This window comes from Ostrea edulis, chromosome 8 (genome assembly GCF_947568905.1).
Source record: "Ostrea edulis chromosome 8, xbOstEdul1.1, whole genome shotgun sequence".
Classification (NCBI taxonomy): Eukaryota; Metazoa; Mollusca; class Bivalvia; order Ostreida; family Ostreidae; genus Ostrea; species Ostrea edulis.
In genome coordinates, this window is record NC_079171.1 from 48,784,817 (window position 1) to 48,812,235 (window position 27,419).

The window sequence follows — 27,419 nt, forward strand, 5'->3', positions numbered from 1 at the left end:
TGCAGCCACTTATCTTTATTTTCAATGATGAATTAAGAATATTTCTTAAAAATAGAAAAAATATACCCCTCCCCAAGTAGTGGAGGAGTATGTGTCACTTCTGGTTTTCCGGTATCTTGTATGATGACTGTATTTTAGATACATAGTTTGTTGAAAGCTATTTTGATTTACAAGTTGTGATCTAAAACTATTTCTAAAAGAAATCCAACTGGTGTCGTTAAGTATTCCCACGGATTGTTTTACGTACACAGTGATGTAATACAAATATTCATTGTAGAATAAGATACATATACACACCCCCCCCCCCATCATTATGTATGTTTCATTGCAAGAGCGGACGCAGTATGGGTCCAGATTCCTACCCAAACCCACTCAATTTGAAAAGTAATAATTCCATGACATTTTCATCCTTTTTAAAACTGTCAAATTAAGTAATTCCCTTCCAAAAACTTTGTTTCATTGCAAGAGCAGCATGGGTCCAGATATAGACAACCATCCCTCAACAGTGTTTCATGAAAACATACATATGCATGTAGTGTATCATATTTTTGTATATATTCTACATCTATTTAATAGGTACTGCATGCTTTTAATCTTGTTTAGACACCCCCCCCCCCAATGCAGGGATTGACACCCGAGACTATATTCCTGGATCAGCGCATGATTTGCACCGCGAATCGTCAGTTACAAATTACGCACTGAGTTCGATCTGTTATTAAGCTCAGAAATATAAGAACTTGTTGTACTAATGGCTATCACGTTTGATGTGTTCGAGGTAATGCAGATAATTCAACACCGCGCCGACCTCTGTGAAATTAAAGACATACTTTTTTGCATAATATTAGATTTTTAAAAAATATATACATGTAGATACTGGTGGGTTGTATTCATACCAAAGCGAAGAAATATTTTTTGAATATATGTTACATAAATTACACACTTGTTTGTTTCACACATTCACATTGAAGGAATTATTTTGTTTTAGGCCTAGATCGAGAGTATATATTGCATGTACATTCATCTGTGTAGTCTGATTAAAACCAGCTCCCTTCTCCTAATGGTCCTTAACGACGATAGGGAAAATAAAGGGATGTAATCAGACTGTCATTCATTCATGAGGTTTAAGATTGGAATTCAAACAATCTGATTGTAAGCAGATCTTTGATCCGCTCCATTATTGTTATATCGTTACAAACGTACAATGTTTGAATACAAACTAGGGTTTAAAATGTTTCTGAAATTAGTTGTTAAATATATCTGTCTTGGTTACTGGGAGTACAGGACCAACAGTCCGGTACAATAAATTTATTACCAGACTGTTAATAGGCACTGTCCCTTAATGCCCCTGTATTCAAGTCAACAATTCATACCTTCTTTACTGAACACTTCGTGCAATTAATTGTTTTCATTTATATAAATCATTCTATTCTAACCTTCCTGCATTAGCATAAAACACTCAGAACAACTGGATCCTGCATGTACTTGTGTTTTATACTTGCATACTGTACTTACTAAACTATAATTATATTGATTTGATTACAATTTTATATGTATTCACACAACACTTATCCGCTGTCTCAGAAACTGATGTGTGAAGCAGTTGGGTTATTTTATTGTAAATCATGTTGTTAATTTAAATATTGTCTGCAATCGGTATTTCTTATATAATTATAGACATGTGCAGTGCAGAAGTGTGAACTCTAAGAGAATTAGTACTTCTGAATGATTGTTATTTATTTTCATTGCTGTAAATGCCCCTCCCCCCTTTCCCAATGAACCTTGATTGGCGAATAAACAATATATAGAGAGAGAATTAAAAGATTAAAACTGAAGTAAATGTTTCTTGGTTAAAATACATTGGTTGTCCTGCGTATATGTATCATGTATACATTTACATAATAAATTGTCATTTTCCCTCTGTGTTACTTCCCTTTCCAGTATTTAATTTTGGATCAATATTCTACATCAGTATTGCGTTTGAATATTAATTAGATAGCGTGTTTACATGCATATCGAAGATAAAACTGGACGGCGGTAAGAGGAAAATATATACATTGTGATACCATGGGATTATTTGAAAGCTTTGATCAAGGCTTTATCTAGAAATCACGGTCCAAATCTTGAAATATTCTTGAACAATACACTGAACTCGAGAAAGAACACAAATAAACAAAGTGCAGGGGTAGGTTTTCATCTTGCGGGCCATTTTAACTTATTCCCAAGCGGGTGATGCAATTTGGACGGTGAATATTAGATTCTGTGAAACTTAAACATTTATATCAAGGCATGACGTCACACGACCCTTGACATCTTAATTAAACATGTGAAGTGAAAGTACAGGAGGCGTATATATGTTGTGGTTGTTGAAAAATGTCTTTAGTTTCTTAATATTAATAAATGAACTACACCCAAAACAAAAGGATATAAACCTTCATTTTCTGAATAATTCTTTTACATGACCTTAAGTCACACGCCGATGACTCGTAATATTTTATTTTGGATAGATGTTGACTAATTTTTTCACCATTTGTATCATTATTCAGAGAAATTTTTTTCCTGTGACATAAAGGGTCGGGAAATTTCATTGTCAGATGTGCTTGTGTTTCTTACATGTACATCCGTATTTTAAAAAGAGGTGATGAAATCGTTTTGTGTGCAATGAAACGTGGTGTATCCCGGGTTCACTTAATGAATTGAGTTGGAAATTTGATATCCTCTAGATAAGGGGTGTAAATATGTTATAAAAGATCTAGTGTGTTTACTTCCTAATGTGAACAATTGGGTTTTCTCTAACACGCAGAAAGTTTTACCCAGTGATGCATGGTCAGTTATGACAAGAGGGCGTTCCACAAAGCAAGTTTCATTTTGATTTTAAAAAAAAACGATTTCAGTTGATGTCACCTAATGTGGTTATTTTTTTCTCTCAGTGTAAATTGTTTCCTTTATCATTGAGAATATTTTCGATACAAAACATGATCAGGTGTATGCAACGCTGAGATGCAGGCTATTGCGATTTTTTTCCCGAGACGATAACTAGGCTAGATAATGAAAATGACAGGCCTGTTCCCTCGATAGCACCTAATTTCTTCACATACAAATTCATTATTTTCAAATTCTAAAGAATGCAACAACACGTACCACGTCCATTAATTGTTTACAACTTTTCAGAATCCTGGTCTCCCTGATCCAGCTCTATATGTACATTATGACACGCGGCGTAGGGACACCTACTATGGGATGCAAAAACTTTATTGAATGAGTGATATTCACGGGATAAAGGGGTAAATATGGGATAAATAAAATCATTAGAGCCCTGTCTTGTATTTGTTCTGTTCACCCCATTCATTTTGATCAAATCAAAATTTCCTTAAAAGGATGACTTTCGTTGTCACAGAGATCAAACTTGATTGTCATATTTCCGATTCTGAAATTAATATTATGAAATACAAGGAGGAGTAGAAATTGGCACGAGGTGTGTTTACATGTGTGTGTACAATGCGCAAGTGATCTATGGTGACCATTCTCAGGTGAGACAATGACCACACATTAAAACATTATTCAAATTAACAGACTTCAAGGTCTATACTGTTTTGATTTTTTGTTAGATTGTATTGCACATTAAAACACAAGGGGATTTAAACCAATATATCAATACCCGAATCCTTTTTAATGACTCGTAGATAATTGCGCGATCCTTGTTCAGTGCATCACAGGTGAATTGAATTCGACCAGAAGTAGGTAATGTGATTTTATTGTACTATTTTAAATAATCGACAAATATTAATCCTCGGCTTTTTCTAAAACCGGGTCTTATTGTAGATTTTTTATCTTTGAAATTTAATCAAACAATTGCATCCTGTCGATGGAGCAAAATATCTTCTGTTGGCATCTACGTAAAATTCTGTTACATGTACCTTGTTGTCTTTCAAGCAATATTCTTCCTTTTAACAAAACCATATATAAAAGGAAATCTCGCGAGTTTGTTTTTCTTTTTTTCCATCCATTTTGGTTACGTAAATAAGATTTGGAGTAGTTGTTTATAGGGCTAGTAATTGTCGTGTTTGTTAAAAATATTCTAAAGAAATAAAATGAGTTCATTTGACAAAAAACTAGTTGTTTTCTGTAAATAACAAAAAAAAACATGCATTTATATGCATTTCTTTCCAAATAAAAAACAATTGTAATATTGAAATTAAATTCCCTGAATTTTGCTTCCTGCACAAGACTTCAATCTGCTATAGGCCCAGGCGATAAAATTTGAAGTACACGCAACCATTTGAAATTTGATATATATTCATTATTTATTTTTGGTGATATTAAAAAGGAAGAAGATGATTTGGGATGAGAAAAAACATTTCACGAAAATGTGTTTCACGACCTCTTTATTGAAATTAGAAATAATTCTGTAGGAATTTACTTAAATGACATATGTGCTGGAAATATTCCTGTACAAATTTTGGTGTGTAATATACATGTGTACGTTTCACAGTCAATTGTGTTTAAACCCCTGTAACAATAAGAAGATTTAAAAGCTGATCATGCGTATCAGTTAAGACTATATAATGAAGAAGTTGAATATATTCCGTTCGACATCAAGTTCAGTTGTTATTTTGCTATTATCTTTGTTCAATAAAATATCCAAGTATGAAGCCAGTATTTAAACAATATGAAACCGATATGCATCGCTACATGTATCATCTGGCAAAGTTTTGTAATAAAACTGTCTTTGTATGTCTTTGGAAGGAATTGTTTTTAAATACGACAACAATGTTTTAAAATAGTGATAATTTGTTCTAATCAGCATGACATAATCTACAAACTAATGTACATAGTTTATCAATATTAATAAGATCATTGTTTTTGTTGCATGTGTTTCTATGCAAGTGGATAGAGCTGTAATATTTTATTACTTATACAAGGATATCGATAAAACTAGTGTATACATTGTGATTATGGTAAGTAAAAAATAAAATGAATTGATCCCCATATATTTTAGCAATGGTAATGATTTTCGTGCATTTAGAAACGCATTACAGCTACACTTTAGAATATGCGTTTTGATTTAAATCATACCTGATTAATAACTTAAATATAAAAAAATCAATTGACCATTTTGAGAAAATTTAAGTATAACTCCCACGACCTGTTGCGGACATCGATCGTCATTTTACCGTGATCCATCATTTTATTGTTGTCATTTGCGATATGATATTTCATATATGCAAGTAACAAAAGAGTTCAAGGTTATATGCATTGAAACTAGCAAATTAGCTAAAGTTTTTTTGGGGGGGAGGAGGGGGGTATGTAGAGCATTATACAGAGTATTATAAATCAACAGAATAAAATGTTAAGATGGTTGAAAAATTTGCATTAAAAACGGTCATTGGAAAAAAACAACCTTGTACTGTATAATAAGCTTAACAGGGAAAGCAATTTTTAAAAAGTGGGTATGTGCCATAATCTTAATTAAAATTTTGCTGTCTTTTTAATTGCTAATTAATCAATACTACAATTTACGAAAACAAAATATCTGGAAACAAATGCAAAGTCGTTGAAATTAAAAACAATAAAATCACACTCGTATCCACATATTAATGTAATTTTTGGACTGGGTTATGAACTAAATCATGAGATTGGGCTAAAACAAAACGGTTTAGATATGTTGGATAGTTTTTGTCGTAATGAAAACGTCGTTACATAAATCATGAATGACACAGTTGATATCAGAAAATAAACTATACATATGACAAATATTTCAACTCTTTCGAAAAATTTACAATGATTGGTTGATTGATAACGTCTCTCTCGAAAATTTTTCACTCATATGGAGACGTCACCAAGACCGGTGAAGGACTTCAAATTTAGACCTTTGCCCGGCGCTTACGGCCATTGAGCAGTGAGGGTTCTTTGGCGTGCCACTCCTACTGTGACATGGGGCATCCGCTTTTAAGGTAATATCCGAGGACCCGTGATATTCAAACCTGATGCCGGACGTTTAGCGATGGAACTGTCACTACCCGTTTTAACGACTAAGGTTTGTCGCGGCCGGGATTCGAACCCCGGCCTTCCGCAACGGTAATTGACAATGAATCCGCTTTTGAAAAAAAATTACAATTTTTTTTATACATATGCTTGTGCGTTTTGTTTAGGAGGGTGTAAGTGCTCTTACCACAAACATTAATCATTCTTTCGCACAAATGATGACGTCGTTGAAGTAGAAAAACCATGCTATAGACAGCAGGATGATCCCTGCAAAAGGATTTTCTGCCTCCATGTTTTATTGACTCAATTCGCCTACAGGAAAAGCAGTATTTTTTACTGCAGTAGGAGGGGGGGGAGAGAAGGGAGCGATACTTTTGACCTAAACATTTGAACCAATTTCGAATTTGAAATTTAAAAAAAAGAAAAGAATTGAACACCCCTATGTGCCCCTCCCCCTCCTTCAACAGCAATGGAAGAATAAGACATGGATGTTTTTAGTTTCTGTTGGAATTGTTATATTTCATTTATGATTAACAATATGTATTATGAACAGTACATTTAATACATCATCACGAGGGTGGCATTAAGAGTTTAAATCTGATTTACCTAGTACTGAATTGAGCTAGTTATAAATCCCTGAATTCAACGGATCAACAAGTATAGATGTTAGTCCAATAAACATGCACTGTACATGAAATTAACTTCATTTATATTTAAATCGATTAAAGGACACATCACATGTTTTCAAAGTATGCTTTATATGCATTTTGTCTTTCTTATGCTTATAGTAAATAATTCTGATAGTTCATTCGCAGAAATATTGCGATAATTAGCCACAATACGGATTTATATCTAAATCCCGATTTCAAACTAAAAAACTACACAAACTATATTTCATTTACAAAACATTTAGAGTAGTTTTAGGCATGAAAAGAATTAAATTAATCTTGTTGTAAAAATTAAAAAGTTTAGAAACATGTGATGTGTCCTCTAAGAAACTCCTTTAATAACTATAATAATGACAAATATATTAAGAAAGTTTAATGCAAAAATTCCGAATTTTCAATGGCTTAAGCTGATTCAATTTGATCAGTTCTTTATCTTTTCATAGATATTACTTTCATAGATATTACATGTCTTTCCAATCATAACTTGGTTAAATCTTTTCTTTCCTTTATTATTTCTTTCTTTCTTGCAAAATGAGGAGGAGGGGTTTACAGCGAATGAAAACTATATATACATGATTGCACAATAAGACACTAGAAAATGTTCAAAATATATCATATCAACTATTTCTCCTCAATAATTTTAACCTGAAAAATCAAAGAAGATACATGTAGTAGAGAGGGCAATGATACCCATGACTCAGCTGCGTTTGTTTATATTTATGCATCCCTGTAAAAACAGGAAATAATTGTAATTAACATTAACTCATTCTCTTAAATCAATGCTGGTTGTGATTTTTTTAAAAATTGTATTTCATTGCAACAATCATTCAATATAGCAAGACCCATGTGTAGTTATAATAGTAAAAAAAATCGTTCTATCTAATTTGTCCCCAATACATATTGATTTTTTTTTATCGTTCCGCTTTCCATACCACGTTTTAGCAATACCTTTACCAATTCAAACAATCGGTGGGAATAAGATTTAATAAAAAAGTTCACTTGTATTTGATGAAAAGAGTCGTTAAAATACGCTAAAATTACAATGAGTCAGTCAGGTATTATCAATAAAGTACCGGACGAAATAATATGTAGCCAAAACTTAAGTAAAATTTGTTAATTAATGACCTTTCTGCACTTTTGTCCCAAAATGAATTAGAGCACGTAAGATATGAAAATAGTACTCAGCCATTGTTATTAATTTGTTGTCATGAATGCAATGACTTTATTGTAGGAGTAAACATTTTCTATTCTTTTCGTGTTTTCTGTTCCTAAATGATCAGTAAACACTATAAAATAAAAAAATTACACACGTAACGTTACAAAAACGTAATGCAGTTTTCAGGAGGAAGGTGTCAACTTTGCAATGTCATAACTCAATAAATATAAGGAGTTTCACTGAAATATTTCATATTTTTATTTATTAATATAAAACCTATCAAAAAATGTTAAAATCTTATTTTGTTGAAAAAACTCAATAAGCCTGGTTTTCTGGTGGCTCATCATATATATATATATATATATATATAGAGAGAGAGAGAGAGAGAGAGAGAGAGAGAGAGAGAGAGAGAGAATTATTCATGAACGTTATATTTCAAAAAAGGGCTACATATTAAGTTTCATCTTTGACTTCAGGCTCTATCTCTACTGGTAGAAATATCTGGTATTAGATGCACATGAAAACCAAAACAAAAATACTTCCTGTTACTTGGAACATTGGGGATTACCCGAATTTTGCACAGTGTAATGAAATACCTTACAGCGTTACTTTCATAATGATGAATCCTCTGATTCGCTGTTCCCAGGGCTGTATCTTAAAAAACTCCATCTCCATAATAACAGCAAATAATGCATGAGGTCTAATTAACAAATACATTTATCAGTGTATGTGATCTGAGATTTGTTAAGACAGGTGAACGCGTTACTGAATGCTGCACTCTACGTATTTAAAGGGGATGAAACGGACGCACAACCTGATAAACTATCTTCACGATAAACGGAAAACCTTATAGAAATGTTGTAAATTTAGACAGAACGAAATTTTGACCTTTTTTTTTGTTGCTGCTGTTTTCCGCCATACTAAACAATGTTTCAGTTATCTGGTGGCGCCCAGTTTTTATTGGTGGAAGAGAGAACCCAGATACAATGTACCTGGGAAGAGACCATCGACCTTTCGAAAGCAAACTGGGAAACTTCTCACTCACTGGTGCGAGCAACGACTTTTTTTTTTTTTTTTACCTACGACATAATTACATTATGTTGATAATAACACTGCAGGATTTTAATATTCATTATATACCTAAATCGTGTAATTTCTTTAATACACCGTCGTACTTTTAAAAAAAAATTCTACTTCAATTTTACACCATCACAGCTAAAATCAGAAAACTAAAGTATTTACGGTTTTTCATTCATTATTTGATATCTATATGAATTTTCCCAGCCAAAGATTCCAAAATTTATATTATCACCTAATGTTTAATATATATACAAAGCATACAGGGAATTAACTAAATGTAATATAATGTAGTGATATCATGCGTCAGTAACTCTCTTATTCTAATGTCTTATTATTTTGAATGTGAAATAAAACCAAGTAATATTTTGTGTGTAGCGGGGAGGGGGTTATGTTGCATCAAGCTTTAAGTTCATCGATCATCCAACAATTACAATTATTTTCATCATGACCGCTTTAAAAGAAATTCACTGCACTACACCTTATCTCCATATGTTAGATATTTCTACACTATGAGTGATAATTGATAGTCATAAGTAATTGGAGCATATTTATTTGAATTGACATCTTAATAACAAAAAGATAAATTATGGGGAAAAAATAAACAAAACTCGTTTTTTTTTAATTCGCAATTTTGAAACGCTTAAAATCTTTTGTGTTTAGTGTGTAAAGAATTCAACGACCGGCATAAATTTCAAGTATCTACCCGTACGACTATTGGTACTTGGTACATGTGTACATGTACAAGTATATTTAAAAAAAACAACAACGATGACAGCGGAGTCGTACCCAATTGAGCAGACCTTTGGGAGATGCAACACCCTTGCACCCTTTTAAAACTTAATCTTCTAATTGTGTGAAATACAATGTCCCTGAGAATGTTTGCTGTCAACACACTGGTGCTACACAGACGCGCACAAGTTCAGTAGTTGGTATATAAACAGAATACACGTGGGAAAAAATCGGAAGAAAAAATCCTTTATTAGAATACATGTCATAAACAATGTAATTTACTGATTTTCCCTTTCAATTCGGAACTTCTTATTTCTCTGTTATTGTTAATTACAAATAATTGTTTCTAGACAAGCAAATGTTTATGAACTTCAGATGAAGGGGCTTTCAAATTTACTGTAATCGGTTTGCTCGGCAAACCACTGCCTACTTTCCAGACTCCTTAGAATGAAATTGTGATAAATTTCCCTCTCTCTGGACAGACAAATAACTCTTCTTTAGCCTTAAAATCGACAGCTTTATGTTCTCCTTCAAATATACTATCTTTTCTTGATTCCTAAAAATAGTTTCTTTAACAAAACGAATAAAGCTTTCGATAAGTATCGTACTTTTTCATTAGATTTGATATACAATCCCGATAGTTTCCGAAGCTACATGATGAACGATTTTCACGATAAACGGAAAACCTGATACACGTAAAACACGATACACGATAGACCTGATAAACGCAAAACACGATAGAAAACGGAAAACCTGATCAACGGAAAACACTATACGATAGGATACACGCACGATACGATAGGATACACGCACGATATGATAGATACACGCACGATACGATAGATACACGCACGATATGATAGGATATACGCACGACAGAACACGATATGAATGTCAAGGATAACGTTGCGGGTACTGTACTACCGACGTATAAAGAGCACCATCTATATAAAGCACGATCTTTTATTTTTTCAGATGTAAGGCAATAGCCTATGAGATAGTTCATTGATTTATACAAATATTTAATAAAAACCTTTAAATTCTGAAATATGAGGTCTAGAATTCCTCAATTAATTATTAAAATCATCATGTTAAAAATGAAACTCAAAGGAGTCTTTTTTATACAAAAAATGTACTCGATCATACATTTAATCCAGTGTAATCCATTTGCTTTTTATAGGAACAAAGTAAAAGGAAATGCACAAAATGCCCAACACTTGCCTTCTAGTATGTCTACTTCCTTTCTGTCTATTCCTTCAAGGTAAGATGATGTTTTATCAGATTTTAAATCGAGTCAGGCTACTGGAAAACAAGCTGCTTTTTCAGGAGTTTCAACAATGTCTTATAAAGTCAGCATTCTGCAAATTATATGGTAGTTGTAACGGTCTAGTTTTTCAATACAGCCTGTCAATGGGTCAACTGTTGTCTAAAGTGTTTCTTGCCGGTTGGTAAACCGTTCTTTGCAAACTCATTTTTACAACGGATTATTCTCTTTAGCTGATCAAGATAAATGGCTCAAAGATGGCGTGACCAGTCGACAGGGGATGATTGTTCATCCTAGACACCTGATCTCACTTCTGGTATATCCAATGGTCTTCGCTCAACTTTTAATTTTGTATTATTTATATCAGCTATGAGATTGGTCACTGTTTGTTATCTTCACTTTAGAATGGTTTAAATCTTTTGCAAAGGAAGTCCCAAAAAAGCCAGCCACGATGATCCGTTGTGAATTATTAAGTACAGCATCAAAGCTACGATAGATATATTACACAATGTGAACAAAATCTTATGACTTATTTAAAGTTAGTCTAATAATTCATCAAATAGGTGTAAATACAGCGAATTGCAACGTATCCAGAGTACAGAGTTGCGCTTCAAGATATACCGCTGCAGTAATATCAGCAGGCCAGGATATAACAAAGATTTGCAGGTTAGAATACTTAATGCTTACTACGTTTACATATGAATTTATGAGTATTTGATTGGGATTTTATCAGGAACAGTTGTTGGAAGTGTTGGTTTATAATTAAAGATAGTATAGATAATACACAATCACACGAAGTTATCGTTATATTTGTCTGTGTTGCTTTCTTTCGTGTAGAAAGTCAAGCAGATACGTGGAATGTTGACTGACAGATGATTGAATAGTTAGATTGTTATTTTCTTACTGGTTACTTTATGTATCTTAACAAGACAAATGACTCTTGACAGTTGTGATCGGAAATGCTTAAAAAATCTTGTCCCACTTCATCTGTTTTTATGGGGTACATGTAAGTAAAGGATATAAGCCGTAGGGCCGAAATAAGTTCTTTCTCTCACAGAATGGACAGTTTAAGGCTTATATCCTACTTAAAACATTATATCTTTTGTTTTAAGAATGGACAGGCTAAGGTAAACCCATTGACAATGATAATTATGAATAACGCTATTTTGGATAATCTGACATATGACCAGTCTTGCGTATACGTTTCTTTTGTTTACTTATTGAACAGTGTCAGGTAAGTAATATTGTACTGCAGGTTTTATAGTCACTCACTCTGTAGTACTTAGCCATATCAACATGTCGTCCTCTGATGGGGAGAGCATTATCATTGCACAATCAAAATTTAAGGATTTCAATGAAAGTACTGCGAATACTATCTTAATGAGTGTTATATTCTGGATATGGAGGGTGAGAAAGTTATGGAGTCAAATTTTGATCTGATAAGCATTGTGTTTTCGAATATTTGGATGGGGAAATAATCAACGCCGGCCAAAAGAACCATCCACCCATTTTGTGAAATGAAATGAAATTATTGATGAAAACGAAAAAAATAATTCAGAATTAGGATATGCAAATAAAGAAAACATAAAAAAGCGTTGTGAAAAAAGTTTCGGAATGTGCCCCTGGATCCAGCGAAATTCATATACAGCATGTAAATATGTCTTTAAAATTTAAGTTTTGATGCGATATGATAATGGCCTGTGGAAATTTTAAAAAATGTGAATATTAAAGTTGGAGCAGAGAATTTTGCTAAGGGGAAATATCGTTTTCAGTGTTTCAGTAATTTTTCCGATATTCGTGTTGATTCTTACTTGTAGGGAATTTTTAAAATCAAATTTGTATTTCTTTAACAAATGTGAGGTCTTTCTCTTATTTTCAGCCTACCTGTAGACGTCTAATAAGTTTACCTGGCACTGTCCAGTATCTGTCCTTTATTAAAAATAATGGATTGCAATTGTCAACTTATTGGACACCTACAGGTACCCTTTTCACTACAAGTGGAATTTCTTCTATATAAAAGCCTAAAAAGACAAAGGATTGCGTAACAAAAATATTTTAAATCCTGTTTTCGATTTCTGTATATCATGGGATTTACGAGATTGATCGTTGTTCCATATCTTCACCATTTCCATACAAGTAACACATGATGTATAAAATATTTATAAGATTATATGATATACAAAATATTCAATGGTGTTGTAGGCGCCTTATCCAACCGCTGGTATGCCATTATGTCCAGAGTTTCGTGTTTGTTCTTCTCTTAATATTGTATTCTTTAATGGAGATTGAGCACTGTTCTTTATCTTTATATTCTCTACGCCATTGAATGTAACCTGTGTGCTTAACTTATGTGGGAGAAACCAAGTGTTCACTTAATAAAAGAATATCGGGGCACAGATTTCAAATTAATAATGGTGGTAACCAACTTCTTTATAAGCATTTTAATGCACCGGACCACTCCATTTTGTCCATGAGGGTAGGGATTTTAGAAACAATTTACCATCACGCAAACAATCCTACATTAAGCACCCATTTTCGTAGACAACGAGAAGATCACTGGATCAGGACCCTAGGAACTGCATTTCCATATGGATGCAATGATAATGTATCTGATGTGGGAAATTTGACTAGTCCACAAGGAAATAACGTTAATGTGATGGGACTCTTTCCCAATACCCAAAGACGAAAACGCAGTCACGGACATCGTTCATATAAGAGACCAAGTATAAATGATGTCACGTTTGATTCACTTTTGCCTCACGTCAACAGACAATTGGGTCCACATCATATTCGTACAAAACTTTACTCTATTCCATTGAGGGTTTTACATACGTTATTTGAAGAAGCTATGGCTAGTCTATACTTGGATTTTTCAACACCTGAATATAGACTGAACTCTATGATTGTGGATGTTGCCTACCACAGGCTCTATAAACCAGCACGGACCATGGATGATATTCCTTCCAAATCATGCCGTCAGTTCCTTAAGCTCAAATTTACAAACAAAGGAATAGATGCCTTCAACATAAGCAACATTCTTCGTCATAAAAGGGTTCAGTTGTGTATTTCAACTTATTTCAAGTTCAAGTCTACACCCTGTATTTCCTACAGCTATACTTCTACTATTGCATCCAAACGTTTTAATTATAAACAAACTTTGCAGTGCTTAGATATAGACCATCTTATACGTAATCCACCAACATGTTCTTGTTCTTCATCTTCTTTCAACTACAGTCCAGCTGGACATGTCATTACTGGTGATGTTGATATAGTTGAAAATGAGGACCTCAAATCACTTATTCTTAAAGGTCCTAAATACAGAGAACCTCGGTCTTTTAATTGGCGACAGAACTTCATCTCTATTATGAGTTCTGTCGAAGATTATGCCAGACGATGGGCTGAATATGAAAAAGAACTTGATACATTGTCAGAATGGGTTAAAAGTATAAGAGGGATATTAAAATCCCGCATTAGACACATGAAAACAAAAGTACGTACCATCTATCCTTCTGTGTTTAGTAAACCAGAAGTGATAAAAGAATTAGATAGGTTACATGAGGAATATGTTTTGGTTCCAGCTGACAAAGCTAGTAACAACATTGTCTTTGTTTGTAAGGCTCATTATTACAACTGTATTTTAAACGAACTTGGCATTAATTCCACTTTTGGTAATCATACTTATACTCCAACTGCCCTTTCAAAAGACGAAATTCTTCAAAACCATGCTTCAGTTTTAGACACATTTAATATTCCAGTCAATGGGTCGAATGAATATGAGTTACCGTACCTATACTGGATTCCTAAACTACATAAAAACCCTTCCAAACAAAGATACATTGCTGGATCCAGTAAGTGCTCTACCAAGCCCCTATCTTTGCTCCTCACGAAAATGTTAACAGCTGTGAAGGAGAAACTTCAAACTTACTGTGCGACTACATATGCCAGAAGTGGTGTTAATCAAATGTGGATTCTAAAAAATTCTAAAGAACCTTTAGTAAACTTGAAATCACAGAATTTTTCCCAAATCAATACCATTAAAACCCATGACTTTTCAACACTATACACGACCATTCCTCACGATAAATTAAAGACTAGACTTTTTGACATCATAGACAGTTGCTTCTTCAACAAAAACGGAAAACGGAAACATTTATATGTAGTGATCAGTCATTCAAAAACTTACTTTGTTAAACACCACTCTGATTCCACGCACAAGTACTCTGAAGTTGAAATCAAAAATATGTTAGAGTTCCTCATTGACAATATCTTCGTGGTCTTTGGTGATCAGGTCTTCCAACAGTCTGTTGGAATTCCCATGGGCACAAATTGTGCTCCTTTGTTAGCTGACCTGTTTTTATATTCATATGAAGCAGAATTTATTCAAAAACTTCTACGTGAGAAGAAAAAATCTCTCGCTGTGACCTTCAATTCGACTTTTAGATATATCGATGACGTTTTGTCTATTACCAATGATAGCGTTCATTCATATGTCGATTTGATATATCCCTGTGAGCTCGAAATAAAGGACACAACAGAGTCGTCCACTTCTGCTTCATATTTAGATATTTTATTGAAAGTAGACATTAACGGCAAACTGACAACTCAACTGTATGACAAACGGGATGATTTCAGCTTCTCCATCGTCAACTTCCCACATTTATGTAGCAGTATTCCATTATCACCTGCATATGGTGTTTATATATCTCAACTGATTCGATATGCAAGAGCTTGTTCTCAGTATAGTCAGTTTTTAAATCGAGGTAAGCTACTGACAAACAAGTTGATGATACAGGGATTTCAACAGTGTCGATTGAAGTCAGGATTTCGCAAATTCTATGGTCGTTATAACGATCTAGTTCGTCAATACAACCTCGCATTGGGTCAAATGCTGTCTGACGTGTTTCATATCGATTGTTAAGCCGTTCTAGGCACACTGATTTTGACTGCGGATAACTCCGTTTACTTGATCAGGATATGGGGCTAACGGCGGGTGTGACCGGTCAACAGGGGATGCTTACTCCTCCTAGGCACCTGATCCCACCTCTGGTGTGTCCAGGGGATCGTGTTTGCCCAACTATCTATTTTGTATTGCTTGTAGGAGTTATGAGATTGATCACTGTTCGTTATCTTCACCTTGCACATAACGATCTTGTTGTTAGCACTGTGTTTCTCATTAATCCGGAAACCTTACCTCCTTGCACCCAAGACAGATACTTACAAATGAAGATACAGACCCTGTAATGTACTACACAATATGAATCGTTCCGCTCCCGATAAGAACCGCTCCGTTTAAACTCTTCGGCGTTCCGTTCCCAGCTCAAAGCGTTCTGTTCCAAATTTGAAACGTTATGTTCTCATCAAAAACGTTTGTTCCCTCCAATCGTTCGTTTCTGCAGAAGTACATATGTGAAAATGAATTATTTATTTTAAACCCAATAATTAAATATTGATAAACACTTATGTTACTGTTATGGAAAAATTGGGATTTTTTAAAATTTTATTTTGCCGATAGGGCATTTCGAAGCAAACAAAATATCAAATTGTGATATCTACTTTAAGTAATCTTAATGTAATGTCATTTTGGGGAAGTGTATCATTAATTTTTACATTGATGGAGAATTAGGAAATTAAAAAGACAATTTGGGGTTACAATGCTTGTTATTATGCTACAGTGTTCAAAACATGACCTTTTTGCACTTAAGAATTTAATTAATTAAATTCGATCTGTCTGTTTGTGTCAACATAACATATGCAACACAAATCAATCATTACATAAACTAGATACATAGTCATATCTTCTAACAGTACCGATAAAAAAGTTTAATCCAAGTAATGGAAATAGATAATGACATTTTTGCACTTGATATACGAAAAAATGCCATCATGATATCAAATGTGAGAGTTTAAAAGGATATATAACAGGAGTAATGTTAATTTCTAAAATTTCAGATAAATTTCAAGGTCTTCTCTTACAAATTTGAAATGAAGCTAAAAAAAATTGTTCGCGTAAATTGATTTAATATTTCTTAAGAATAAGTGTGATGTTTGGAAAAATATATCAACGTTTGAAGTAGTTTCAAGTCTCAACTACTTGTATCATAAATTATAAAACTGAAAAACACGTATAGCAGTATAAAATTAGAACCTATATATTGGACCAAACAGAGACAGTGATATCGTGAAGATTTAGAACTTGTTGATGAATCAATCCTTCTGCCAAAATATAGTTGCAATCAAATCCTTTCAAAAGAATTAACACATTTTTTTCAACTGTTTAGGGTTCAGTACTAAATACATATTATGTTAGCATCAATGGAATGTATTGAACAAGTTGATATTTACTAGTAGTAGTAGCATCATGCGCAGTTGTCCACAGGAGCTAACTTCCTTAAGATTGATATAAATTTGACATATTCTGGTGAAAGTGTTCAATACTGAAAATGAATTAGTTATTGTAGAATTTCTACTGATGTGTTAATGTATAACGCGATCGAGACACTAAGACTTGCTAGAGTAACGGTGCACATGTGATAGTCTAAGGGAGAGTGCACGTGGAGTCTCATCTGACATTGGCTTCCTTGATATCCCTCTATAAAGTTTGGCAGGCGTCTCCAAAGCCCTATCAATGTCTGAGTACCCAATATGTATCATTACGTGTGCCATCAATCAATATGATAAATCACCATGCTATTGAAACAATAAGAGCATTCTCCTATCAGATTTCAACACAAAACGTGTTGAAAATAATTATTATTAACGGTTTTGAAATTAAAATTCTTAATAGTTTTTTAATTTAAATTGCATGCACAGGTATTGACCTCTTCATTTTGGTTACATTTATGAATAGTCACATGGTAAAAAAATTGAAAGGGTTTATCGCGATATGTAACCGGCCAACAGGGGATGCTTACTCCTACTGGGCACCTACACATATAGGCGTCTGATTCCATATTTGGCATATTCAGGGACCCGTGTTATCCCAGCTCTCTATTTTGTATTGCTTAAATAGGAGTTATGAGATTGATCAATGTTCGTTATCTTAACCTTTCATACATATACATTGCAATATACATTCGTACTGTTATGAGTCCTTGTTTAAAGTTTACAAAAAAATAAATGTGCTAATTGTATTTCTCCGCTGTAAGTAATCCATAGAAAAGTCATAACATTTTTTTGTTTAGGTTGGCAATTTTTAAATAAAGTTGTTTTCTGTTGATTACATTACATATATGGAAATATCCCCATGTGCAATTTAAGGTGAATATAACTGGGATTATTAAGTAACTTTCTCACCCTTCCTTCCATCTAAAAATATCCATAATGCTAATGAAATTCAGAATTTTATTTCGGCAAGTAATTTCTCTCTTTCCGCGATGTTTATGTATGAATCAAAAGTATCCAACGTATCCGAAATGCAGAATTTGAAATCGAGGTCACGCTATTCGTTCTGATCTTGGCATAAAGCGTTCCGTTGTCGATGACAGCCGTTCGTTCCCAATCTCAAAGCGTTCCGTTACCGACAAGAACCGTTTCGTTCTTTCTCTGAGGAGCGTTCCATTGAAGCCGTTCATCGTTCGTTCGCTAAACAGAATCGGTCGTTCCCAAACCGTTCAGCATTTGATTACCATTCAACTTGTGTAGAAGTATGGTTCAGGGTCTGTAATGATTGGCTCTTTGCCAAACTCGGAATTTGGAAGTAAGAAGCATGGACCTTTCTGATACGATCTTAAAGCGGGTGTCTAATGTCGTTGATATGATGAAAAGCTCTCATCTCTACGACCCTGGGCGCTAAGCATATGTCTAAAGTTGTGCTTCGCCTACAGTTCGTGACGTCTCAAAACGAGTGGCAAATTCACGATGGGGCGTTAACAGTCTTTTTAAAGAAAGTTATGAAAATTATGAAATTATTTTGCAATTGTGATCTCATCTCAGAAGGCATATATCCAGAGAGAATAGCTTGATGAAAATAAATATTGAGTTATTCCTTTCATTGTCTGCATAAAATAGTCCAAAATATTTCTTTATACGAGGGAAATAAAGGGTACAGTGTATTTAATTTTATAAATCAATAAGAAATTATTGATACTTTAATTATTCCTACTGAAAACAATTCTCAGGAATAATGGGAATATATGTATTACCTAAATTCCGTTGTCTATCAGATTTGACGATGAGCATACTGGACCTCAATGCATTCAACACGTTTCAGGAAAGATAGTTCTCCATAACCAGAGACATGATATACTGTAGATGACTTTTGTAAAACATATTGTATAGAAACAACCACATCGATATTTTATCCTACTTTCATCAAACTAAAATAGTTTATGTCATTCTTACATATAGTGCCGCCCATTCCTATCTGAATTGTTTGGATAAATATGTTGCTGATTGCATTCATTATCCCGGCAGTAACTCCTATGTAAGCAACTTAATCACCGCTGCCAAACAACAACTGAATAAAGCCGGATGTGGTAAGTTACTTTTAACCTTCCGAATCGTTAGCATGTACTACACATATAGTCCCGAAAATGTTCTACATTACCACTGTACCATTTGTCCCTTCGCTCACTCTGCGTTCATCGCTCGTTCACCATGCACTCTCCGTTTACGGTTTTGCGTAAAAAGCGAGGTCAAGTGTCACAGTAGGTGTGGCACGATGCAGATCCATCTCTGCTAAATGGCTATAAGCGCGAAGCATAGGCCTAGATTTTGCAGCCCTTCACCGGAAGTGGTGACGTCTCGATATGAGTGAAATATTCTCAAGAGAGACACAAAACAACATTCACTTACTCACAAATCGTTCACCGTTCATTGTCATTCGGAACACCAGTTTGAAAGGATCGATCTTCATATCAATGCAAAAATAAAGAAGGAAGTTGTGCGTGAGAGTGTAAGTAAAGTTTCTTATTATATTAAAAATTTAATTTTGTGGTTTTTCTTTGGAGCCATATTGAATGTAATAAATCTCAACATCTTTACCTGTTTAAGTGCCTCAGGATTTCCTCTCGCCCTCAGATCGAAAAAAGCACGTGAATAAAATCTAAATACACAAACGCTTCTACTTTTCATTGTAAACTGTTGAAAATTCTAATAACGCTGCATTCAAATATTACTTTCATTGATCACTGTTACACATGTTTATTTCAAAACGACGGCGACATAAAACTTTTATCAGAAGGTGAAGCCTACGTCAAAAAATAAATACTCGGTGAACATTTGTTATTTTGTTGGAATGCAAATCTATTATTATTTATAAACTATAATCCCTTCTAAAACAATTTGCATCCATGGTTTCTTTTATAAAAATGCCATTTGTAATATAAAGAAAAATACACCATATCAACTCGTTGGATAAACCAAATATTAAAATATGCAATATAGATATCCTCTATTTATATTGACTCCTTTCGGGAATTTTTTTATTGCAGGTAACTCAAGCGGCCACGCTCCTAAATTTTGAGGTCATGCATGTTCACCTGTAATTTCTTGATGTCGCGACAGTGCTAATTACTACACTATTTTTATCTCACATACACTGTATATATCCATATATTAAGAAAACAATTACTATGTATCTTAAGTCAAAATGTAATACATGTACATGCAGTATACCGAAATGGCACACCAATATTCATGATTGATCAAAACGTCAAGAATTCTAAATGCTATAGAATATTATTTTCTACTTTCCATATATACATGCATCTGTACATGTAATTCTGTAACAATGTACACAAGAAATTTTCTTTTGTTTGTGCATGATGTACATTGATGTGAAATTTACGATCACTTCATGGGAAATATACATCCAGTACTAACACAAAAATGAACAAACATGTATTCATATATATGCTTGTACTCCTTACCTGATTATCATTAACCGAATGAGTAGACGATTTTGCGTTCACTGTGCGCTCACCGTTTACCAAACTGCGTTCACCGTGAGCGTTGCGTGCGTTCACCGTGAGCGTTGCGTGCGTTCACCGTTAGCTCACCGTGCCTCCACCGTTAGCTCACCGTGCTTTCACCGTTCGCTTACCGTGCGTTCACAGTTCACTCACCTTGCGTTTACCGTTTGCTCACCGTGCGTTCACCGTTCGCTTACCATGCGTTCACCGTTTGCTTACAGTGCGTTTGCTGCTTGCTCACCGTGCGTTCACCGTTCGCTCACCGTATGTTCACCGTTTGCTTACCGTGCGTTCACCGTTCGCTTACCGCACGTTCACCGTTCGCTCACCTTGCGTTTACCGTTCAAGTGGGAAAGTAGAACTTTTCGGGGCCTGTAGTACACCAAGTATCTTCAAAATATAAGGATGTAGAAATTTAATAACACTCCGAAAGAAGACAAAAAGATACGTGATGAAATTCATCACATGTGTATTATGCTACACAGATATTTGAATTAGAAAAATAAATATTGAGTCATCATCTTGAGTGTAATGTTTACAAGTACTACAAAATAAGTGTTCAGAAATATATAGAGTTTACTGGAGTGTACAGTTGTTTTTCTCCTTTGTTGCAGAAGCAAGTGGCGCCAATGGATCAGTTTACAGCATCATCGCTATCACAGTGGGGTTTTTTCTTCATAGAGTGCTTTAGAAACCATCACAACTCCGAGAGTTTTAAGAACAAATATATAGCTGTCAAATATAATTATTTTCATGTTTAATTAAATTAGTTAGTTTTATTTTCGTCTAATTTTAAATGTGTTGTGTTTTATTTCCTTTTTATTAGTATCTACATAATCATATTGTACATTGACCATGTATTTGTATTTACCAAATTTTGAATGTTTCGAGAAAATGTAATGTGAGAAGGTGAATTGAAATGCCCCCAATCATTAGCCAATCATAGAACAGTAATTATAACGAATCAGGTGTAATTGTATCAGACAAACAACTTGGGGTAAGGGGAATAAATATAGCCGCGTTACCTTATTCAGTTACCCTAGTGTAGCAGGGTGCCTACTGGGCAGTCCGAACTATCAATCTATCCCATCATCATTCACTTACTCTGTTCACTTTATTCTTTGAGAATGAACATAACGGCGAAACAGGTCTAGGGACTGTGGTGGAAAGCAACGAAATTACTCAGCTATCCACTCAGTTATAGGGCTAGGTTCTGTGTCTGTGCGACTAGGTTTTACATTTTGTGTCTTTTGTAAACAATGGTGTCTTGGTGACTTTTGCATATGATTAGGGAATCGTGGTGGCTAAGATTCAGTAATTGCGGTCTGTGTCGATGAACAGCAGGATTGTTACCTGACCACTCAGTCTGCTTTTATTGAAGCAGTAGTTTATTATAAGATATACTCTATATTGTGTTAGTGATCTCATATTGGATTTTGTTGATCATCATTGATTAGTTCTTGAATCGACCGAGGAAAACGATCTACGTATATATGGAATCTTAGTTACCCGGTTGAGGCTTTTTTAAAATTATATTTGTTATCATTTATCCAGTGGCATCTGCCGAGAGAAATCGTACATTTTGTTGCGATTTAACTTGTTTTAACTTCATTCTTAGAAAGTAAACCTAAGCGGACCCAGTTAGTATAGAAAATGAATTGTTTGCTTGTGTACTTCGTTCTAAAAAAATGCGTGTGTAAAACACTATCTACCTATGCATTCTCAATTTGTCACATTTTTCTCAAGTAAATCTGACCTGGTAAATATGTCGGTATGTCCAATTCTATTCTCAGTCTCCTTCATATATCGTGTTGATATATCCCAGTGATATTGCGTGCCAACATAAGGCATTGTTTACATGTGTAATATAATTAAAGATTGTATATTACAGGTTTGACCATTAAAATTCATCCTTTTGAAATTGATAAATCATTGTCGTTTTATTCTCCCTGGAAAGATATGTGAATACATGACATTATATTGTTTTCTTGACATTCGTTTAAAAAGTGCGATGTTCTGTGCTTTTTCATTTATTTAGTAAAACACATAACCGTTTGTACAGCCGTTTCATTTGTGCCGTGGTAGGTTTTACGAGGACTGAATATGTTGAGTGGTTAACAAACACATGTATTGGCTGTACCCTTTTCAAAAATATGATGTCGCACATAAATGCATCCAACTGAACAGAAACTGGTAGTGATTTCATATACATGAACGACGAAATTCTAGCTTCGCTGTTCTTAAGGCGTAGTTATTCTACTGAATAATTTCAAAGACGATTTATGATTTTAAAATGAATTATATTCAAGCTACGAGTTGGAGGGTGGCGGATTACGGTAGGTGACTTTGCCGTAAAATTGTTTTAACTTGTATGGAAATCTGTCAAGCACATTTCGATTGTGGCATGCGGGGTGGCGATATTACAGATTGTGACATACCGAATTGACTCGGTTTTAATTTTTAGATCGGGGCAGGCTACTGATGTTCCAGGGATCAGCAGTTCGCAAAATTCTGTTATCGTTGTAGTGATGTAATTTGCAAAAGCAATCTGACATTAGGTGAATACAAACCATTGGCTGTGCCGTTCTTTTAATTTCTACATAATTAAGATATAGGACACACGGTAGTTTTGCGTAGTAAACAGGGCATTATTACTGATTCTATCTCTGGAATTACCAAGAATCTGTCATTGTACCTCTATAATATTTTTACATTCTTTATGAGATTGATCACTGTTCATTATCTAGTTTTCCATCAGTGTATAAATGTTAACGTCATTCTGTTTCCATGCGGAAGTACTCTACAATCGCTATAATAAGCATGGTGGAGTTCCTAATCTTTGATGATCAGGTCTTCTTACAATGTACTCATCAGCACCAATTGTACTTTTTTAATTAGTTTACCTGTTTTGTTTTTTTTTGTATTCTTATGAAGCAGAATTCATCCAGAAGCTTTATTCACACGGAAAATTCAACAGAACATTTAAAAATAGCAACAAAGTTTCAACTAATGAACAATGTTCACTTTTATTCATAAATTCTTGTAAATTTGAAATGATAGAAACCGAAAAAAATAACATTTACTGGACGTAGATATTAACCCCAAAGCTTTAACTATACTTTATGACATAACAATTGGTAACAATTTATTTGAAACACATCAGACTGCAGTTTACCCAATGCCAGGTTATATTGGTAAACTAGATCGTAACAACAAAAGTTGAATCGCTAGTTTGCTGTTAATACCATACATGCGGGGTTTTTTTTCGTGGGTGTAAAACTTAACGATTTGCTGGCTCAATGGTATGTTAACAGTTTTAGCGGAATAAATTTTGGCGGACAAGGAAGATTTATCTCTCTTGCAAATACTGAGGTCACCATTGGGTACATATTTGACGAGTGAAATTTTGGCGGTAAGCTATCTAACCGCTAAATTAAGTCAAATCCATCACCGCGCGGAAAGAAGCCGCTATACGGCATTTATGTTCAATGAGCTATTTAGATATGAAGTAGATGTAGAAGACCCTGTGATGTTTTTTATTTCAAGTTCACTGGAATATATCGAATCGACGTATGACTGAAAAGGAGTATTCATGCAAAATGAGTAAACTTATTTCACGCTTCAAAAATATTCAAAGTATAAAAGATTAAATTACAATAAACTTCAACAAAACATGACATTAGAATTACCATCCAATGTTTTTTATTCATGAGATCACGAGAAGTCATTAATTAATTGCTAATGATGCACAAAATCTCTCTTTCATTATTAAGTGATACTAACCTTGACACGCTCGTAGCACATCCTTTTATTTGTTGGAAAGTGCACATGTCCTAAGCAAATTTATTGAATTCATCATAATTGATTGGAATATTTTACTTTCTCGTTTGATACGTATTCATTATATCATATAAAGAAGTAGGTCTTATATTCATATGAAGCAGAATTTATTCAAAAACTTCTACGTGAGAAGAAAAAATCTCTCGCTGTAACCTTCAATTCGACTTTTAGATATATCGATGACGTTTTGTCTATTAACAATGATAGCTTCCATTCATATGTCGATTTGATATATCCCTGTGAGCTCGAAATAAAGGACACCACAGAGTCGTCCACTTCTGCTTCATACTTAGATATTTTATTGAAAATAGACATTAACGGCAAACTAACAACTCAACTGTAGGACAAACGGGATGATTTCAGCTTCTCCATCGTCAACTTCCCACATTTATGTAGCAATATTCCATTATCACCTGCATATGGTGTTTATATATCTCAACTGATTCGATATGCAAGAGCTTGTTCTGGGTATAGTCAGATTTTAAATCGAAGTAAGCTACTGACAATCAAGTTGATGGTACAGGGATTTCAACAGTGTCGATTGAAGTCAGCATTTCTCAAATTCTATGGTCGTTATCACGATCTAGTTCGTCAATACAACCTCGTATTGGGTCAAATGCTGTCTGACGTGTTTCATACCGATTGTTAAGCCGTTCTTGGCACACTGATTTTGACTGCGGATAACTCCGTTTATTTGATCAGGATATGGGGCTCACGGCGGGTGTGACCGGTCAGCAGGGGATGCTTACTCCCCCTAGGCACCTGATCCCACCTCTGGTGTGTCCAGGGGTCCGTGTTTGCCCAACTATCTATTTTGTATTGCTTGTAGGAGTTATGAGATTTATCACTGTTCGTTATCTTCACCTTGCATATTACCTAATATGTTTACGGTGTGACCATTGAGACGAGCGAAGACCCATAACATGTTACAACAAGACTTGAGCCAATTTATTTAACGCGGGAAATATGACGCGGTTGAGGTAAATAGGGCATTGTGACGTCATCATTAGATTGTTTTTCATTCAAATCAAGCAATTATCCACAACAAAACGTACGGAGGTATGGAAAAATTTGTCTGGAATTTAAAATCACTTGTGGTACTTTCCAAACAGTACTATTTATTTGTTTTATGTACGGGTTTGTCAATAAAGTATACCGCAGTGACGGTGACTTTTTTCCGGAAGCAGTATGGGTAGTCCCCATCATTTTTCAGCTGATGAAGAGCAAATCAAGTGACTCAATTGCGTAATCATTGGAGCAAGCCCATTGCGTCGCTTCGATCGCAATTAATATTTCTTAAAATGTCCGTTACATGCATTTATAATCATTTTGACCTTGTAAGTCAATGGATCAAGCGATAATTTATTGATATTTCATATATTTATTGACGATTATTTCATTTAAGATATTGGAGTGTGCGAGGATTTTTCAGTAAGTGTGGAAATATTTTCAACAGGTCATGGGTAATGAGATAGAAAGAATTTCCCACTCTTTTTCTGTAAATATTAAGTTTAGAGTATTTTCTAAACATCTCTAATCTAAAAAATAAATACTATAGTCAATGTGCATTGACGGACCAATGTAACGATGTAAGATATTAAACCAGCGAAATTGAAAATCTTCATGTAATTTCACTCGGTTCATTCATTTAGTCATTAAGAAATTATTTATCAATATTGACCTCCGATCATTTTTAATTTTGACAGCAGAATTTTCTACGATCGGATGACTATTATTGTTTCAATATACATATATATTTTATTACTACAGTAACTTGATCCGAAAAGTCGGATCACGTCGAGTTGACAGGCGCGGATCATCAGATCACACGAGACGCGAAGCGTCGAGTTTGATCTGATGATCCGCGCCTGTCAACGAGACGTGATCCAACTCTTCGGATCAAGTTACTGTAGTAATGATAAATTTATTATATACCCCCTTGTGCATTTTAAATCCACATTTATAAGATAATAAATGTAATCCAAATGATCAAAAACACAGACATACCATGATATTATGTTTTGTATACGCAGGTTCGTTTGTGACGCGGTCAACATTTTCCACAAATAACGTTGCGTTGTTGCATTGTGACGTCATTGTGACGGCATCAGTTTCAGAGGATACTGATACGGAATCAGAAAACCACAGTGTGGTGATCCGGAAAACCGGATCACACGCTGTGAAATCCACAGTATCAAAGAACGATACATTGATGGGTATATAATAAAGCTGCATATCTGACCGAAATGGTATAATTTAGCGGTATGGTAGATTGGTTCATTAAATGGAGATTTTTGACAGCGTTGTCACTATACTACAACATACGACTGGCTTTCAGAGTCAGCAGTAGGGGTTCTTTGTTTCATTTGTTGTACTCCACGATTTTTCTGCCTGTTTTTAAAGGCGTCAAAATTAACCGGGATAGCTCAAAATTGCTAATCTTCCCAATTTTTTCTCCGCCATACACACTGACGATATTTAGACTCCCATCACAAAATCTTACAAAGGTGTATCACTGGTCATCCTTTACACATTGATCGGGAGTTAGGGATCAGGGTTGGTGTGACCGGTCGATAGGGATTGCTTACTCCTCCTATGTACCTACGGTGGTATATCCAGGGTCCATGTTTGTGCAAATCTTAATTAGTTTTCCTTGAAGGAGTTATGCGATTGATCACTGTTATTTTCACCTTTTCATTGCAACTTATCATTAGATCTGCCCTGAAGGACTTCACAACCAAACTTCATGTCATAATCGATGCTAAAATAGGGAAAGCACTTCTTACGGA

General features: G+C 34.5%; 1 protein-coding gene across 3 annotated transcripts; it reads left to right on the plus strand.

The window, feature by feature from the left end:
* Positions 1 to 1,940: 1,940 nt before the first annotated feature.
* LOC125662792 (uncharacterized) lies at positions 1,941 to 22,719 on the plus strand. 3 transcript variants are annotated; one of them, XM_056146345.1, is made up of 5 exons: positions 1,941 to 2,182; positions 10,796 to 10,876; positions 11,443 to 11,545; positions 19,226 to 19,353; positions 21,405 to 22,719. In XM_056146345.1, the coding sequence occupies exons 2-5, from the start codon at positions 10,813 to 10,815 to the stop codon at positions 21,479 to 21,481; spliced, it is 372 nt and encodes a 123-aa protein (XP_056002320.1). In that variant the 5' UTR covers positions 1,941 to 2,182; positions 10,796 to 10,812; the 3' UTR covers positions 21,482 to 22,719. The 3 variants fall into 3 exon arrangements, with proteins under 3 accessions (XP_056002320.1, XP_056002319.1, XP_056002321.1); XM_056146344.1 differs by lacking the exon at positions 1,941 to 2,182 and adding an exon at positions 3,645 to 3,738; XM_056146346.1 differs by lacking the exon at positions 1,941 to 2,182 and adding an exon at positions 3,696 to 3,734.
* The last annotated feature ends 4,700 nt before the right edge of the window (positions 22,720 to 27,419 follow it).